Here is a 20,137-nt window from a genome sequence, read left to right as displayed (position 1 = left end):
CCTATATACCGCCTCCTCATGCTGCTGCCAAGTCTAGAGTCTCTCATGGGTCCCTGTACGGCCTCCCATTGCTGCTGTCTCCATCGCCACACTCTGCTGCCATGTGCCACTTTCAGGTCTCTTCACACTGCTGGTGTGTTAAATTTTTTGACATAGGGTGCTGCAAGATAACGGGCCTCACATAGCTGCTGCCAGGCCCCTAATCTGCCATGGGCCCCTATATACCGCCTCCTCATGCTGCTGCCAAGTCCAGAGTCTCTCATGGGTCCCTGTACGGCCTCCCATTGCTGCTGTCTCCATCGCCACACTCTGCTGCCATGTGCCACTTTCAGGTCTCTTCACACTGCTGGTGTGTTAAATTTTTTGACATAGGGTGCTGCAAGATAACGGGCCTCACATAGCTGCTGCCAGGCCCCTAATCAGCCATGGGCCCCTATACCGCCTCCTCCTGCTGCTGCCAGGTCCAGAGTCTCTCATGCCATGTGCCACTTTCAGGTCTCTTCACACTGCTGGTGTGTTGAATTTTTTGACATAGGGTGCAGGCAGATTACGGGCCTCACATAGCTGCTGCCAGGCCCCTAATCTGCCATGGGCCCCTATATACCGCCTCCTCATGCTGCTGCCAAGTCTAGAGTCTCTCATGGGTCCCTGTACGGCCTCCCATTGCTGCTGTCTCCATCGCCACACTCTGCTGCCATGTGCCACTTTCAGGTCTCTTCACACTGCTGGTGTGTTAAATTTTTTGACATAGGGTGCTGCAAGATAACGGGCCTCACATAGCTGCTGCCAGGCCCCTAATCTGCCATGGGCCCCTATATACCGCCTCCTCATGCTGCTGCCAAGTCCAGAGTCTCTCATGGGTCCCTGTACGGCCTCCCATTGCTGCTGTCTCCATCGCCACACTCTGCTGCCATGTGCCACTTTCAGGTCTCTTCACACTGCTGGTGTGTTAAATTTTTTGACATAGGGTGCTGCAAGATAACGGGCCTCACATAGCTGCTGCCAGGCCCCTAATCAGCCATGGGCCCCTATACCGCCTCCTCCTGCTGCTGCCAGGTCCAGAGTCTCTCATGCCATGTGCCACTTTCAGGTCTCTTCACACTGCTGGTGTGTTGAATTTTTTGACATAGGGTGCAGGCAGATTACGGGCCTCACATAGCTGCTGCCAGGCCCCTAATCTGCCATGGGCCCCTATATACCGCCTCCTCATGCTGCTGCCAAGTCTAGAGTCTCTCATGGGTCCCTGTACGGCCTCCCATTGCTGCTGTCTCCATCGCCACACTCTGCTGCCATGTGCCACTTTCAGGTCTCTTCACACTGCTGGTGTGTTAAATTTTTTGACATAGGGTGCTGCAAGATAACGGGCCTCACATAGCTGCTGCCAGGCCCCTAATCAGCCATGGGCCCCTATACCGCCTCCTCCTGCTGCTGCCAGGTCCAGAGTCTCTCATGCCATGTGCCACTTTCAGGTCTCTTCACACTGCTGGTGTGTTTAATTTTTTGACATAGGGTGCTGCAAGATAACGGGCCTCACATAGCTGCTGCCAGGCCCCTAATCTGCCATGGGCCCCTATATACCGCCTCCTCATGCTGCTGCCAAGTCCAGAGTCTCTCATGGGTCCCTGTACGGCCTCCCATTGCTGCTGTCTCCATCGCCACACTCTGCTGCCATGTGCCACTTTCAGGTCTCTTCACACTGCTGGTGTGTTGAATTTTTTGACATAGGGTGCTGGCAGATTACGGGCCTCCCATTGCTGCTGCCAGACATGTAATCTGCCATGGGCCCCCGTACCGACTCCTCATGCTGTGACGTTGCAACAAGGTGTAATTCAACCCTACATATGTTAGACCGCCTTTACGAACAGCTAAAGGCCATCACAGATTTCCTGATGTTAAAAGCGGATAAAGGTACTCCCTGTGTAACTTAGATGTCAGCCATTGTCAGCTCATGTGTGACACCTGCGCTTGCTCAGGCCCTTTGAGGAGGCCACGCTATTCGTGAGTCGGCAGGACTATGGGATGAATGAGGTCAAATCGGCCATGGGCCCCCGTACCGCCTGTTCACGCTGATGCTGGTCCCACAGTGTGACCTGGGTCCCTGTACGGCCTCCCATTGCTTCCACTCTGCCATGTACCTCTTTGAAATCTCCTCACACTCCTGCGGTTGTCCATTTTGTCATAGGTTGCTGGCAGATTAGCGGCCTCCCATAGGTGCCGCCAGGCCCCATATCGGCCATGGGCCCCCGTACCGCCTGGTCACGCTGCTGCTGGGCCCACAGTGTGACCTGGGTCCCTGTACGGCCTCCCATTGCTTCCACTCTGCCATGTGCCACTTTGAAATCTCTTCACACTCCTGCGGTTGTCCATTTTGTCATAGGTTGCTGGCAGATTAGCGGCCTCCCATAGGTGCCGCCAGGCCCCATATCGGCCATGGGCCCCCGTACCTCCTGGTCACGCTGCTGCTGAGCCCACAGTGTGACCTGGGTCCCTGTACGTCCTCCCATTGCTTCCACTCTGCCATGTGCCACTTTGAAATCTCCTCACACTCCTGCGGTTGTCCATTTTGTCATAGGTTGCTGGCAGATTACAGGCCTTCCATAGGTGCCACCAAGCCCCATATCGGCCATGGGCCCCCGTACCGCCTGGTCACGCTGCTGCTGGGCCCACAGTGTGACCTGGGTCCCTGTACCGCCTCCCATTGCTCCCACTCTGCCATGTGCCACTTTCAGGTCTCCTCACGCTCCTGCTGGTTTCCATTTTGTCATAGGTTGCTGTATGGCCTCCCATTGCTGCTGCCTCCACCGCCACACTGTGGCTCCAAACACTGGTTTTGGCCCCGTGACTGGCCAAAGGAGTGAAGTGTGCAGTGATTCTAAGATCGACGGCACTCATCTGCATGTCATACTGACAGACAGTATTATTTCTCTTCCCCAGCAGACTCCAAGGGCATTTCAATTAAAGGTACAGTGTTCTGCACTAATATTAAGTCTCTCTGAAGCCTAGAAACACCCTTTTTTAAGTTAAATTCACAGCGAATTTATTCGACTCGAATCGAATATTGTCCACGAATTCGCCGAATCAGTCGAATCGAATTTTTCATTTCTTCGCTCATCTCTAGTCTCCGTATAAACTTTGCGAAAAGTGAGGTTTTGCCCTTGTATCACGCTCGACTCCCTGAGTGGGCTGACAACTCACTTTTTAAAATTAATACAAACCATATCACCTATCTAGGTATTAAAATTGGGAAATTAGCTTCGTCCCTCTATTCTCTTAACTTCTCGCCAGTAATACAAAAAATATTAGGGGAATTAGAGATGTGGAAAGAATTGCCGTTATCACTTATGGGTAGAGCCCACCTCTTCAAGATGACGAGTTTTCCGAAGCTTTTATATCCTCTCCAAACTATCCCTCTCCTGCTCAAGCGCACGGATATTGTCAGGTTGAACAAAGCGATTTCTAGTTTCTTATGGAGGGGGCGCCGACCGCGTATAGCTATATACAAGTTGTTTCTCCCTAGATGTGAGGGTGGTCTGGGCCTTCCCAACATCAGGCTCTATAACTTATCCTGTATCTTACGGGTATGTATAGATTGGATCTCCCATTCGTCCAGGTTTTCCAATTACCAACTCGAATCTGCTATGGTGAGTCCGTTTGACCTGTCGGCCGTTTTACATTCCAATTCCACTTCACTCCCTCCACAACTTAAACACAACCCACTCATACGGGATACACTATTTACATGGAGAGAGGTCAGACGTAGATTAGGAGTTTCTCCCTGGCTGTCCAGTTTTCTCCCTATTCACTACAATCCTTCCTTTTCTGTCTCTCAACATCATGCAGCCTATGACAAGTGGTATAACCAGGGCCTTAGACTTGTAAGTCAACTGTATGACGCAGCATCAGGATCCCCCCTTCCGCTCCAACATATTCTTAGCTCGTTTGATCTTCCTTCCCACCATTTTTTGTATATTTTGCAAGTCAGGAATTATGTGAAATCTATAGCACAAAATACGTCCACTCGATTTTGCTCGACTATGATAGAAGTCCTTGTAAGAAATCAAAAATACAACATATCCAATATATATGGTCATTTGTCTATGCACTATGCTAAACCGATGGAATCTTATTCTTCCGCTAAAACATGGATACGAGACTTTGACAATGCTTTTACCACGGAGCAGATGCTCACAGGCTTTAATACTACCTGTGCGTTCAATACGAACGAATTTTGGAGGGAGCAGCAATTTAAAATTATGCACCATGCTTATATGCCCTGCCTGTACTCCCGAGCAGACTCAAGGATCTCTACATGTCCGCTCTGTGGATCATATAAACCGTCACTTCACCACAGATTCTGGAATTGCCCATTGGTCTGTACATTCTGGACTCAACTTTTGGATTTTGTGCTCTTCATCACTACTCTTCAGTTACCTAGAGACCCGCTGCTACTTCTTTTTGGCAACTTGGAAGTTTCAGTGTCTGCCCCACACCGCCATCTTGCTTTGCTCAGAGCAGCCAAACCATGGCTATCCATTTGCTTGATGGCGGCAAGAAGGGCTATTTTGAAAAAATGGGTCTCCACCTCTCCACCTACCATCTCAGATGTCAAAATGGAACTTAACTTTCTACTTCGACTGGATCGGCTCGGCATGCATATAGCTCCTTCTACAACAGCAGTGGAAAAGTTCAACCGCAAGTGGGGTCAATATGTTTCAAAAGTTCTCCCTACTGTGGAGCCCCAGCACCCCTCTCTTAGATTTTTAAATTAGTCATTAGCTAGCTTCTAGGGTACTCCTGATGCATGGTGTTATTGTCTAAAGGGATAACTGATTCTTATTTTATGAATGCTGTGTCTTTCTCAGAAATCTCCTTTTCTGTTTATGCTATGTCCTCCTCTCATTTCGGTGCCCTGGCATATCATTCGCTCTCTTATCCTCCTTGCTGACCTATGTGAAGTGGTCTCCTGCTAGCTCACCTTTATACATACTGATGCGCTGCTCCTACTTACTACTTACTACTTACTACTTACACCTTACTATATGACTACTCGTTCATTCTATTATTTTTTTTTTTTTTTTTCTGCTTAAATCTCTATATCTTGGCAGGTTCCCATGGTCCTCTGGCCTCAGAATTCAGGCACGTGACTGCTTGTTCTCTATTTCTCCTTCTTCCCTTCTTTGATGGTATACTCTCTATATGCTGGCCTTTTCAGCTCTGTTGTCTTACTTTCTAACTGGTCTATTTCTACCCTATCTTTTACATTTCTTCATTATTTCCTACTTTTTTGCACAATGACCTCCCTGTTGGTCGTTACGACAAATGGTCAACATTGCTCACATCGCTTATTCTTTTTGCTCTTATGTCTGATTACATTATGTATACGTGACTCTCTACACTTAGTATATTTACACTTTAAGCCCTTGTATCCTGCTACATTACATGCTCTATACTTTTTTCATAGAAACTCTTTTCTTCCTAAACTTATCTAATTTCTTATCTGATTTGTTCAGGGCTTCTGTAACGAGTCTATGAGTAAAATTGTTATCTTGGAATTTATTCACCTGATTTGGCATGTTGCCACGCTATGATTACTGTCATATTTCATCGTTGGTTATTTTGTATGCACAATAAAACCCAATAAAGTTTCTTTAAAAAAAAAAAAAAAAGAGCAGGGGGTGTGGCAATTGGTACTCTAAACACAATGGATCTGGAGGTACTCAGAAACAAATTAGGAGGTCTAGCACAACATGTTGGGGAAGGGGTTAAGGTGCAGTTAGACGTGAATCATATCCTCAAAAACCTACAACATGCTCACATCAATGCAACTGCCTCACTGTCTGAGATAATGAAGAAAAGATTTACAGGATTGATAGCAAGATTATCCAAGGTACAGGAAGAAATCCAGCTTGCTTTGTCTTGCACCCAGGTACAATCAGAGATGTCCCAGGAACTCCAAGTAATGACTGCCTCTTTTTCAGCAGGACAATTTATTCTCAACTTAAGAAAACAAGCAGGTAGGGTAGTATCCAAGCTTTCTATGAGTCATATGGATTGGTGGATGACTCAGTTCCATGGCTGTAAAAACCTATCCTGCACTGTCTCATCCCTGATTCCAGTTGCAGGGATTGAACATTGTGCATATACCACAGTCATTCTGGGTACTATCCTATCAAACTCTACCATTTTACACCCCCGAGTCCATCATGATCTGATGGTTTATGAATCCGAACATCCTCAGATGATTGATACTGATGGGTGCTGGAGAAAAGAAAGGGTTGTGTTATGCCAAGGGAAACAGGACAGGATCAGGAGACATCAATGCTGGCACAAAGAAGGGTCATGTCTAATGGATGCTGAGGAATTGTCCCAACCTTAAAATACTTGGGGCAAGGGTATTGGTGCCCTATATTCTACATACGGGTTAAATTGTACTCAGCGGGGTACACTACCTCGGGGAGTCTACTGTACATCTTCTCCTGTTCTTGGCATAGATACTGTATAGCAGGGACACAGGGACGTACTTCTATTACTCCTGAGAAAAGGCTTGATATCAAACCTGACACCCCCATACACCTACAGAAACTTCCATTGGGATTTGGGTCAGAGTTAAAAGCTTGGTTATTAGACTTTGGGCAACAGGATGAGATTTTAAATGTGTTAAAAGATGCTGAAAAACAAGCCACCATACGGCTCGTCCATGATCAAAATAGATTAGTCCAGGTAACAAGCATTAGAAGGGGATGCTAAGGTATCCTGGTGGGAAGGTTTATTTGGGTACAGTCCTAGAGCCACAGCTTTCCTAAATAACTTACTCTACCCTGTTGTGGTCTTGATTTGTGTAACCCTGTCATTCTTCCTGATGCAATTAATAATGTGCATCACCATCAGGAGAATGAACACCAAAGCTGTAAGAATGTGTACCTCAACGAGGTATCTCCTCTTTAGAAGCAGAGAGGCCATTAACTCAGAAAAAGCTCTCTGAAGAGTCTGATCCAACCCAGACAAACACAAAAGAATTTCACACATTTAACCACTTGCCCTCCAGAGGATTTACCCCCCTTATTGACCGGGCCACTTTTTGCTACTCGTTGCTGCCCCAATTCAACTGATAATTGCGCGGTCATGCAATGCTGTACCCAAACAAAATTCACCTCCTTTTTTTACACAAATTCAGATTTCTTTCTGTGGTATTTTAACACCTGTGCGCTTTTTATTTTTCATGCTAAAAACAAAAAAAGACCAAAAATGTTGTAGAAAAACAATATTTTTTACTTTCGCCTATAAAAAATATATAGTGAGCTCAAAGTTAGTTATAAATGTAGGCTAAAATGTATTCTGCTCCATGTTTTTGGTAAAAAAAAAAAACAATAAGTGTATATTGATTGCTTTGTGTGAAAGTTATAGCGTCTACAAACTATGGGAGAGATACTGCAATTTACGCCTTTTTTTTGCTATACAGCGCTGCGCTAGTTTAACTGACAATTGTGCGGTCAATTAAATGTATGTCCTTTTTTCACACAAATAGAGATTTCTATCAGTGAAAAGAAAAATGTATTCTGTCATAAAAAATATCCAAAAAAAACTAAAATTTCGTCAGAAATTTAGCCCAAAAACTATTCTGCTACATGTTTTTGGTTAAAAAAATCACAAGAAGTGTATATTTATTGCTTTGTGTGAAAGTTATAGCGTCTACAAACTATGGGATAGATAATGGAATTTACACAGCTTTTACTTTCTGACTGCCCATCACATTTCTTGAGGTGCTAAAATACCAGGACAGTACAAACACCCCCAAATGACCCCTTTTCAGAAAGTAGACACCCTAAGCAATCTGGTGAGAGGCATATTAAGTCCATGTTAGATTTATTTTTTTTCCACAAGTTTCCGGAAAACCACGTGTGAGACATTTTGGGAGCCTAGCCACATACAGGAGCCTGAAATCCAATGACTACTTTGAAAGCCTGAAGGTGCATAACTTCCTCATTTCACTTCTTCACTACCTATCACAGTTTTGAAGGCTTTGAAATGCCAGGATAGCACCAAACCCCCTAAATGATCCCATTTTGGAAAGCAGACACCCCAAGGAATTTAAAAAGAGGCATGATGAGTATTTTGCAGATCTCATTTTTTCTCAAGGTTTTATATATTTTTTTCTTTTTTTAATATTTCAAAACCTGGAAATATAAAAAAAATAAAAATATGTTTTTGTGTTTTTTCTTCATTTTCCAAAAAACTTGTGGGAACAAATGAGATCTGAAAAATACTTACCATGCTTCTTATTAAATTCCTTGGGGTGTCTACTTTCCAAAAAGGGATCATTTGGGGGGGTTTGGTGCTATCCTGGCATTTCAGGGCTTCCGAAACTGTAATAGGTAGTCAGGTAGTGTAATGAGGAAACAAAGCCCTTTAACCTCCTTGGCGGTATTCCCAAGTGTAGCTCGGGCTTACCATGCGGCGTTGCTCAGGGGGTCCCTGCAGCACTTACCTTGTCCTTCGCTCCCGCGATGCGTCCCCTGCAGCGTCCCCGGCCATCTCCTCCGGCCGATGCCGGCATCCGGCTTCCGTGTTTCGGTCCCTGTGACGGTCCCTGTTCCGGCGGGAAATTTGAAATTTTTAAAAAATTTAATTTTTGCTGTCATTGCTGTTTCAATGCATTTCACATATATTTTGTCCCGAGTGCTTTGTCCGGCGCCCTGCCTGCATTTTGACTGTTCTTTCTGCCTGGAAACTTAGAAAAGTCCATGGTGTCCAAAAAGCGTCCCTTTACGTCAAAAGCGGTTTTAGACCGGCTAGAGAACAGCGATAGTAAATCAGAACCACTTGTAGAATTGAGTGATAATGATTTGTGGGGGAAATTCGTCATCAGACACTGAAAACGATTTTGCGACTTTGCTCAGCGATGTGCGAATTTGCCTCTGTATTTCAAATTTCAGTGTTTTTGGTTTGATTATATTATTAATTTAAATTTATTATTATTATATTATTATTTTTTATGATTATTTATTAAATTATAAATTAATGTTTTTGTGTTTCAAGTTTTATCCTACCCGGGATGTTTACTAGACTCTTGTTCGGACAGATTTCAGTGAGTTATTCCTAAAAATTACAGGCCGACAATAAAAAACTACATATTTCCATGCAAAAAAATGGTACCACTTTCAGCACACAAAATCGGAAAGAATCACACCACCGAGGAGGTTAAAAGCCTGAAGGTGCTTATTGGATTTTGGGGTCCTGAACTTGGCTAGACTGCCAAAACGTCTCTCACATGTGGTACCCCCATACTTGGGAGAAGTAGCAGAATGTATTTTGGGGAGTAATTCCACATATACCCATGGCTTGTGTGACCAATAAATAATTTAAGTGACAATTCTGTGTAGAAAAAAATTTTCTTTTGTCATTTTCAAAAACTTGTGGTAAAAAAATGAATGTTTCTATTGATTCAACATGCCTCTCAGCAAATAGTTTGGGGTGTCTACTTTCCAAAAAGGGGTCATCTTGGGGGGTGGGGGCATTTTATGCCCAGAATTAGACATTTATGCCACACATAACTCACTCTTCTATCCACCTGAAGATCAAGCCTTTTCTGACACTTTTTGTTCACATGAAAACAAATCTGTATTTTTTGCTAGAAAATTAATTGAAACCTCAAACGTTATATATTTTTAAAGCAGACACCCTAGTGAATAAAATGGTGGGTGCTGCAATTTTTTATGTCACATAGTATTTGCGCAGCAATTTTTCAAACACAATTAAAAAAAAAATACACTTTTTTTAATTTAATGCACACAAACACAATATATTAGCCAAATATTTGGTAAAATATAAAAGATGATGGTATGCCGAGTAAATAGATAGCAAACATGACATGCTTTGAAACTGCGCATGCCCCGTGCAAGGGCGACAAACTGCATACATTTTTAATATCCATAAGCAACATTTTAAAAGCTTTTACAAGCTACCATTTTAGATTTACAGAGGAGGTCTAGTGTTAGAATTACTGCCCTCGATCTGATGTTCGCGGCGATACCTCACATGTGAGATGGGAAAACAGCGCTCATTGTTTGAACACTGTGTGGAAATAAATTAATGTTTTGACTGACATTCTGCGGTTTAGCCACAAGATGTCACTGTTTTTCTAACACAGCCTCAGACTGCATAGATATTTGTATTTTCATGAAGAGGTGGAGTTTTGCACACTGAGTTGGAGAGAACAGGAAGGAGAGAGAGAAGCCATTTTTTGGAGCATGGTGAATAAGGGGCCGTTTGAGCTGAGAATCTGATGACATCCAGGTGTGAAAGCGTCCCTCAGTAACCAGAGCTTCAGCTAAGTGAAGCTGATTGTGCCCAAGATCCTGATCCTGTTCAGAGAAAGGAAGATTGCTGCCAGGAATGCTGATGAGAGCAGAGGAACAAAGCAGCATATACTGCGATACTGCATGCTTGTTGGAGAGACATTTGGTCTGTTCACCAGCGGATACAAAGCAGACCCGGGTTGGTAAGATTGTGCACGTACCTCATTTCAGTGTTGGTGCCTAGAGACCGAGGCCAGGCCTATAGTTAGTTAGTTAGGGTCTCTGTTTGTGTCAGGCCACAAGTGTTGTTACTGATTATTGGAAGAACCCCACCCCTTAAAGTGACATTTCACATCGGAGAGCTGATAAAATTCCACAGACTGGCGTTTTGCTCAGAAGGAATACTCAGGCACGTGCTACAGGACCAGTTATGGGAGGGGGAATACTGTAGATTTGTGTGAGATTGTAAGCTGTTGTGCTGCACCGCAGGCTAGCCCATACCGTACACCCATACACTGATTCCTGCTCTGTAGGGTAATAACAGGTAAGGTGTGGCAGCTTAGTTGTGCCCCCAGTAGGTAAATGACTTCACTTTCTACCTTCATCCATCAGGAGGCGCCGTGCTGTGCAGCACAAGGGTCTCAGCCAGGCTGGGTGTATGTAAATTTATTGTATGTTTCCAGCATTTGTGGTTTTGTTTATTTGCCACATCTAAGTAAAATTCTGTTGTGACAAAAGCTGGTGTTGGAGTTGCTTTCCCCATTCGTGACTTCACTGTATCCTGGGGAGCCCACCCCGGTACACGGCTTACACATGCATGGTGCATCCGCTGTTTACATACCGGCACGGGGTTAATGCTCATGCACACAGGTTATTTTGATTTTCTTACTTATTTTTACACCGTCCCTTTCATTTTTTTTTATCACTTTTAATGCTATCGCAGGGAATGCAAATATCCCCAATAACTTCAATGGGCATTGTCATATATTCTTTTTTGAGAAATCTGGGGTCTATCAGACTCTAGATCCCTCCTCTACCCTTACATTATCTAATCAAACCAAGATCGGTGTGATCAGATGCTTTCCCAATTTACAAATGGCGCTGTTTATATCCTGTGCAACTGAAACAATGAAATGCTCGTAGATTCTGATTTCTTAGGCTATAGAAATGATTGGCACCACTCTGGTCTCTAGTCAGCTCTATGGTCAGCTGGCAGAACTACCAGCTGCATTCTCAGGTTCCCCCGATGGCACGGGACTGCCCCAGAAAACCATGAAAGGCAGCATGGGAGGGGGGCATCATCTCCCGCTGCTTGTAAAAGCAATCCTGCAGCTAATTAGACACTAGAATTGCTTTTTCATGAAATCCAATCGCCGGCTGAAAAAAATGATACCAGGTTGATGCCTGCAGCTGTAGGCATCATCCTGGTATAACCATTCAAAGTCCAGTGATGTACCAGTACGTTGCTGGTCCTTGTTGGGTATATATGCTATGTTTTTTTTTTTTTTATGTAGCCTGTGGGCTGAATAAAAAAATGAGAAGAAATCTCTGCCAGAAAAAGTGTGTGGTATGCCCACCATTAGAATATACCACACTGCATCCACCCACTTCTAATGGTGGGCACACATTAGGTCGCAAGGTGTCACATGTGCCAGTTCCAAGATTGTACAAATGTCTAAATAGTGGCATGCTTGAATAAAAATTGTCCACGTATAAGTGGTACCCCATATGGAAAAGGGATGACACCAAGTCCCAAACTATCTTGCCACTGCTACCCATGTAGTCTGGGCATCCGGACGGGCTCCATGTGACTATCTTTTCCCTCGTAAATCCAAAACTTATATGTATAGCCTGTTGTCCTCTCACAGGTCTTCTGCATCTTGACCCCATATCTGGCACGCTTGCAGGGGAGAAATTGTTTGAATGCAAGGCATCAAGAAAAATTAATGAGGGCTTCATTAACGCAGATGTTTTGCTGGGGAGTATAGACATCTGTACATTTTTGGTTAAGGTGACTTACATGGGGCTGAATTTTCTGGAGTCGGTCAAATTCAGGGTCACCCCGAGGATGACAGAGTGTATTGTCGTTGAAATGCATAAAACACATTATACTCTCATATCTATGCCTGGCCATGGCAGCAGAGAACATGGACATATGATGAATCGGGTCTGTGATACAACTGCAATTTATTTTTTTTTAGTAATGCCCATGTTGAGGGTTAGGTCCAAAAAAAAATTAAATTTGGAAATCGTAATGAGTTTCCATGCGAGTGTTTTGGCAAGATTTGAATTTGGGTTGGTGATGATAAATTGCTGTGCATATAAATTGCTTTGATCCACAATCAATGCATACAGATCTTCCGTGAAAAACAGCTCCAAAAAATCCAGGGGAGGAGTTAAATTTGCTATTTCCACCTGAATTCCAGGTTGGGCAGTGGATGGGGGGGAGTACGGATGCTGCAGAATTTGTGGGCTGCCAATCAGGATTTGCAAGCACATCCAGAAGGATATTGGGGCTCTACGGGCCTGTGTGCAAATTCTTCATGGTTGCGGACAATACTTGTGCTCACCACCGCACCAGCTTGTACTACACTTATGGGACTCACCATGTCACCAAGTCATACTGCAGTGCTGGTATGTGAAAGACCAGGATGTACTATGCCGCTGGTGTCGCCAGTTCACCAAAACGTAGCGTGGCACTAGTACTGGCACTCTGCTGCATAAATCAAAATTTACTGGCAACTGCTAGCAGACACCAGGCCTGATTCTGCCAACACTGCTGTTTTGTGTGCAATGTATCAAGTGATAGTGACCTACTGACACTGCACTTGCTGGGGGAGAAGGGAGGGTAAGCATAGGGGCTAAACGCAGGTGATGGCAGGTGCCAGGGATGATCACTGCATTTTTGGGGACGCTATACTAATGTGAACGCTGGTATAATGCTGATCTGTTCAAAGATATTGATCCGTTCAGACACTATACTAGCAATTGAGGTTTATTGTGTATGAGCATCTTTGTGGCAATCAAGGGGTTAAATGTGATGACTGGTGTACTGACGGGCAATCTGACGCTATCTGGGAGGGGTGTGAAAACCGCGGGAGCAGGAATCACATATATATATGTGATTTTGCGCACCCGTGTCGTCCAGTAGCAGTATTTCTGCTATAGGGCGGTCAGGAAGCGCTTACAGAAACAGTTTGTGTTACGTCGCTGCATTAATTTAACTGACAATTGTGCAAGCTGCACCCAAGACCTACAATTTTGAGAAAAAAAACAATATTTTGGACTTTGTGCTATAAAACATGTCCAGTAAAAAAATTAAAAAAAAAAAAATTATCATAAATTTCGGCCAAAATGTATTCTTTGCTAAAAAAAATCCCAATACATGTAAACTATTTGGTTTACATGAAAGTTATAGTGTCTACAAATGGCGGTGTAGATACTGCAATTTTTAATTTTTAATATTAATAATGGCAGCGATCAGCGACTTATGGAGGGACTGCGGCAGACATTCTGACACTGGGGGGGAACTTGTCATGGAAATTTTGTATTGTTGGTCGAACTTTAAATGTGTCATATATTCGTGTTATTCATATGTCTCTCGTGTGGCTTAATTAAAGCTCTGAAGGCTGCAATTGGGCCATCCATGTACAATGTATGTATTACAGTACTCAGCTTGGTAATGGATGAGATGGCAGATCTGCGCTTATAGACCGGCGTGTATACCACCACGGCATTCCATGCGAATGCTGCTGTCAGTAGACCGTGGGCCTGTATCCACATATCAGCAGCATGGTACCGCGTGGGCTTCATAACGCAAGGCGCAAGCGGTGTGAACTCCACGTGTAGGCTTGTGCATATCTTACAACCCATTACCAACTTGAAACTGTATCTCGGATGGATGTGTTTTAATAAAGATCGTATCGGGCCCATCCAGGTACAGACTGATATTTTTAGGGAGTGCTTGTGCAGAGAATTTTACATACCAATAGAAGCTAGTAGGACAGGAAATATGACCTCAGATGGCTCATAGGGGGGAAGGGGAGGAAGTCTGCTGACCTCAGAAGGTTCATGGGGGAGGACCAGTGATAGATAATAGGAAAGGCTATGCTCCAATTGGAATGTACATCCTCTGTATAGGCAATCCCCATTGTATTGTTCGGTGGGAGGGATTGACTTTATTCATGTGGGGGGCATGTGTGTATTCTTAATAAAACAGAGAGCTGAGCCTAAAGCCGGCCCTTATGTGGATTGCAACCAGCCTTAGAGTGTCGTGTGATCATTCTAGGGTAACGGAGCTCCAATCACCCACAAATTCAACAGAACCAAAGTATTTGGATGGGCAGGAATCGTGTAGTTTGGCTGCAGTCGTGGTAAGCGAGATTCGCACAGCTTTATGGGGGATTTCTGCGCATCCAACTGCGAGTACTCACGGTAAGGAGAAATTCGTTAAAGCGAATTTCCAAGACAGTTTGGCGAGCCTGGTGGATACTAACGCGTATTCTTGCGTAGCTAACCTAGAACGAGGGGGGAATGGCCATCATGAACTAGCAAAAAGTATGCCGGCACATTTCAGGTCTCTCTGCCATTAAGAGGATCGCTTTTTGCGTGTTCGTGTGGCTGATTTCGCTCTCTGTTAGCTAACAAGAAATACCGCTTAACAAGGACCTCGTTTTTTGTCCTAAACTCTTGATTTGTGGGTGAAAGACAAGGGTTTTCTCTGCTGAGAGCAGCAGGGGGGTGGGTTTGGTTGGCTGGATTTGGTCAAGTTTAAAAATCTTCCAACCAAAAATTAAACGGGTATATGTTTTAGTGGGTAAAAGTTGTTGCATAGTGTTAGGTAAGTATTTGTGGGCTGTAGGTACTGTGGTGATTGCTTTACCCCCCTCCACGTGAGGTAATTATTACAGTGCTGAAAGGCTTAGGTTAATTGTTAACTGTTGTAAGATCTTTGTGTGTATGTAGTCTGTGCAATGTTTTGTGGTACTACTGCTCCCAGCAAGCATGCAGCAGGGGGTCCTTTCTGTTACATGTGCATGTTAGTGTGATATGTTGGTGTTTTATGTCCGTTCTGTGATTGTGCCCAAATTGTGTTGTATGTGTACTTCATATTGTTGTGTAATTGTCCAGTGTATGTTCTGTCTAAAAGTCTGTTTTATGTAAGAGGCAATTTTGAGGCTAGAGTCTGCAGTGTGTTTCCCTGTGGGGGGTCATTCTAGTGTTACCATGTGCTTCACTGTGGGGGGTCATTTTCTTGACTAAACCACATGGACTCCTTTTGTTTGGTGGCCATTTTGTTGGCTACCAAATGTGCAGTAATCTCTATGCAATGTGCATGAAGTTTCCTATATGCATTTGACCCATATTGTGTTTTTAATCCAAATTTTTTACAGTTTCATTTGTTTGCTTTTAGCTTTAAATTTGCGTATTGCCAGCCAATTTAAAGTGTATTAAGCGAGTTTTCCCTTCACGTGTTCCACATTTAGTGAGCGCGGTGTAGTCTGGGTTTTTGCACATAGATTTCTTGTATAGTGATTATGTTTTTCTTGTGTTTTTCCTGTTAAAAGTAGTTCCTTATTGTAAAGCGGGTTTGTTTTAAGCTGCTGTGTCGCGTGTTCCGCGTCCAGCAGACTTTTTGTGTAAACGGTTCTAGGTGGTTGCAGTAAAGATTGCGTGTATAACGTGGATCGTTTAGCGGTGCTGATAGGAGTGATTTTTGCGTCAGCAACAAGGTTACTTTTGGCGCAGTTTTTCGGTTTACCTCTGTGTAATTGTTTTACTGTGAAACGTCCCGTGTTTTTCATAAGGATCCACTTTGTCCTTTTTAACAGTTTTTCAGGTTGAAAAAGGGTTTTTCTGTGTGTATTAGGAAAGTTTTTTTCTTTACACAAATTTCCTAAAGGTCAGTTAGCAGGTTTCTGCCCAACCAGTGACCCCTAAGTAACATCCAAGAACCCCTCTTTTTGTTTTGACTTGTGTTAGCTACTGTGTGCAGGGAGAGAAAAGCCACTTTCATCATTGTGCGGTGTGGCCTGCCAAACACAGTGGGTGATGAGAACCACATAAATTACGCTGTGCGAGTGGGCGGTCCAGGGAAATCCTGGTTACCACAAACACTTCGGGTGGTCAGGATCACACAAATTGCGCTGTGGGAGTGGGAGGTGTGCTCTCAGTCTGACCGCCACTTGATGCGCTTCGGGTGATCGATAAGTATCACATAAATTACGCTGTGCTGGGAAAGTGGTGGAATCAGGCCTCTCGGTAGGATCCCACCGAGTGCTCCAGGGGGTAAACAGGTACCCGGACGCGGGATATATACCAGTGACTAGTCACGATGGGCAGTAGTCAGTCCATGAAGAGAGAGGGGGAACCAGCCCTCTTCAGGGTAAGGACAGCTGCACAACTGATGAAGGTGAGTTTGGGGGGGAAGTCTACAGAACCCCTCAAAAGGTGGAATAAATGGTCGAAGGGTACCAGATGGGAAATTCCCCGGGAAGGTACATTTGACGCATGGAGGTGGGAAAAATTCATCTCTGAATTTGGACCACGGATGCAGGCGTCAGAACTAGAGATCGCACAGCTATGGCTTCACAGGTCAATCCGACTAGGGAAGCAAGGCATACATAAACTGGTGTCTGTCCGGAAGAACCAGGTGATGTATACCTGGCCTCCAGAGGGAATAAAACAGGAAGATCCGGTGTCAGAGGTGGAGGAAGCTCTTTCAGGGCTGACTCTACTAAGGCAGGCAGGATCAGGGTCTGCTGGGGTCCCCCAACAACCAACAGTGGCTGAGATAAGTATAACTGCACCTGTCTCTTCTGTTAGTGACGTCACTCTTGACATACCTTCTGTGTCTTCTGTCTCTATGCCTCAGCCTCTGCCTCTACCTCTCCCTTCTCCCTGCTTCACCCCAGCTCCTTCTGTTTCCAACTATGAAGCCTACTCAACAACCGATTTGCAGACTATCTGTGAATCAAGGGGAATAGACACCCGGTTAAAAAAACAGGGCGGATTGCATCAAAGCGCTACGAACCACTGATCAGACCCCTGCCCCCCAGCTATACCCTGATCTGAGGGACCTCAAACCTGAAGGTGCAGTAAGCGAGGTGGTTAATCTAAGCCCACCGATGATGCTGGGTCAGCCCTTGCACTCTTCCCGGACCGAGGCCTATCCAGTCAGGGTGCAGCAATTTGAAGGTCCTCCCAATGCACGGGGGGAACGGACTTTAGGGGAACGGGTAGTTTGGCATGTCCCCTTCACCCCGGCAGAGATCCGCACTATTCTGGCTGAGCTCCCGGACTATCGAGTCAATCCGAGAGGATTTGCTCGAATGTTTGGACAAAACCAGTTCAGCTATGGTATGAGCGGGTCAGATTGTGCACAGATCCTACGGGCAAAGGTGGGCATGGAAGTGGCCAGTACAGTGATTGCAGGGTGCTCTATAACCACGCATGAGGAGATGACTTCAGGGGGCAAAGAGTTCTGTACACAGCTAAAGGCAAAGCTTCCAGAAATGTATGGTGCTACCTCTACTACGGACATGATGAAGCTCACCCAGGGTCCTAATGAGGAAAGCGCCTGCTTCTGGCGCCGTCTCAAGCAGACGGCACTGGATGCGGATCTGGAAGTTGGACCTGATGCTCCAACTGAAGGGGTAAAGGTGACCGCGACGCACATTCTGTTGCGGGCCAAATTTTTGGAAGGCATCGATACTAAAATTCGGGAAAGGCTGGTTCTGGCCCGACCCGAATATAATGAGATGTCTATCCCTGCTATCCTTTCCACTCTTGCGGCAATAGAGAGGGAAATGGATAGAAGAAAACAAGACAAGGCCAAAGTTCTTATGTCCCAGACCCCACACGAAAAACCAAGGGATCTGGGTCACAGGAAGGATAGGCCCCCACCCAGGTGCTTCCAGTGCCACCAAACGGGGCACATGAGGAGGAGCTGTCCCCAATTACCTAAAGGTCGGTGGCAGTTCATTCCTGATGAGTCCTCCGCCCCTATGACCACCATGGTAAGTAACTCCTATGAATTCTCATAGGAAGTTGACAAATCGGTGTCGGCCCAGATCCATCTTTTTCTAGAGGAATTAAAATATCCCCTCCCTTGCCTCACTGACACCGGTGCAGCAAGAACGGTCCTGCGAAAACAGGACATCCAAGGCAAGGTACCCCTCTCAGGGGAAAGCCCTCCTAACCCCTACTAACCTCACTATCAAACGATGCACTATTCTTAACCCAGCTTCTCTTCTTCCTGTGTCGGAAGATGAGAAGGGGGGGGAGGACAGCAATGACAGTGCTGAATTTTGCAACACGACTAACAAAACTAACACCTCTTCTGCTAACATGTTTTCTTTGTCCACTACTAATCTCTCTTCCAAAGGACACGACTGCATTTCTTTGGTGGAACTGGAGTCAGCGGCGACACACCCCATATCACCCCGAGAGTAGCGGTAAGGTTGAACGTCTTCCGATACCCAAAAACCTTGGCCTGAGTGTCTCCCCATTGCCCCCTATTCCATCCGGAATGCCCCTCGGCAACCACATGGGCTGTCACCCTAGGAGGTGTTGTTTGGGGGACCTCCCAAAACAGGGTTGTACTTTCCTCAACAGTTGTTGTCTTTGCATTCACAGCTTACAGGTTATGTGCAATCTCTGCAACGGGAGCTGCAGAAGATACACCACTGGGTTCGTAAATCGCTCCCCGATCCAAATACAATAACAGGTGTTCTTTCTATTGAGCCAGGTGATTGGGTCGTCCTAAAGAAACATCAAAGAACCGGTCTCGAGCCACGGTTCACCGGACCATACCAAGTCCAGCTGACGACACCTACCTCACTCAAGCTCGAGGGACGAGACAACTGGGTGCACGCAAGCCACTGCAAGAAGCTTCTCAGCTACACCAGAGAATGAGGGGTGTCATTTTCCTTTTTCTTTTTGTTTGTATGTCTTACATGTGTGTGAACGGAGGAAAAGATGGCAGATACCCCAACCTTTTATTTAAAATGCACCTACGTTTAGCCAGAACCGCCAACAAAACCAACTGTTGGGTATGCTCTAAGCCCCCACCCAGTCATCACATGTCCGCAATGGCCGCTGTTCATGCCCTATATGACATCCGCGTCGGCATGAAAAAGCAAGGGACCCCTGGTCAGCCCCCACGTAGACATTTGTCGGTAGGACTTAATGACACATTTTTAGCAGGTAACATCAGTTTCAGCACCAATATTAGCTCTAGCTCCTGTAGGGCCCTCACCAGTCCATTATGGGTAACTGGGCAGCTAGGCAGCCCTCAGGTGTGCTTTAACATCAGCTTTGGCACAGGTAACAAGTTTGTTGGGACTACCACCTGTGAGGGAGGTATAACTGTCAATCTGACTAACCAGACTTCCCTTCTGAGTAACCACACTGACCGACCAGACCACGTGTGTTGGAAGGACGGATGTGATGTGCAGACTGAGGGAGCAATCCCCCAGTCTGTGCAACTGTTGCTCAGTGCCAGAGGCCGAACGAGGAACTCTTCCTGCTCTGCTCTGACAGGTCCATACTATTTTCTGTGTGGTTCGGCAGCCTATAGAACATTCCCCCAGAACGCGAAAGGTTCGTGTGCCCTCATAAAGCTAGTCCCCGCATCCTATGTAGTGATGGACCATGAAGAGTTGATGGTCCACAAGAAGGTAAGGATGGCAGGGAAAGTTCGCAGGGAACTGTTCTCTGAGGGCGACCAGGCATGGGCTTGGTTCCCCTCATGGACAGGATGGGGAATAGAACTTATGAAGCGCCTGAACAATTTTTCTGTCATCGTGGATAGTATGTTTAACGAGACCGTAGAGGCTGTC

General features: G+C 45.4%; 1 protein-coding gene across 1 annotated transcript in view; it reads left to right on the top strand.

The window, feature by feature from the left end:
* Window positions 1–19,659, top strand: part of LOC149462960 (NACHT, LRR and PYD domains-containing protein 6-like) — a 580,167-nt gene extending 560,508 nt beyond the window's left edge. The window contains exon 4 of the mRNA XM_089676106.1: window positions 19,045–19,659. Within this exon, the coding sequence (XP_089532232.1) occupies window positions 19,045–19,211 (167 nt within the window). The 3' untranslated portion in view covers window positions 19,212–19,659. The remainder of the gene's footprint in view (window positions 1–19,044) is intronic.
* The last annotated feature ends 478 nt before the right edge of the window (window positions 19,660–20,137 follow it).

This window comes from Staurois parvus, unplaced genomic scaffold (assembly GCF_062004578.1).
Source record: "Staurois parvus isolate SC_StPar_1 unplaced genomic scaffold, SC_StPar_1.0 ptg000164l, whole genome shotgun sequence".
Classification (NCBI taxonomy): Eukaryota; Metazoa; Chordata; class Amphibia; order Anura; family Ranidae; genus Staurois; species Staurois parvus.
Note: the sequence above shows the minus strand (reverse complement) of the source record. Positions and strands in the feature narration are given on the sequence as shown.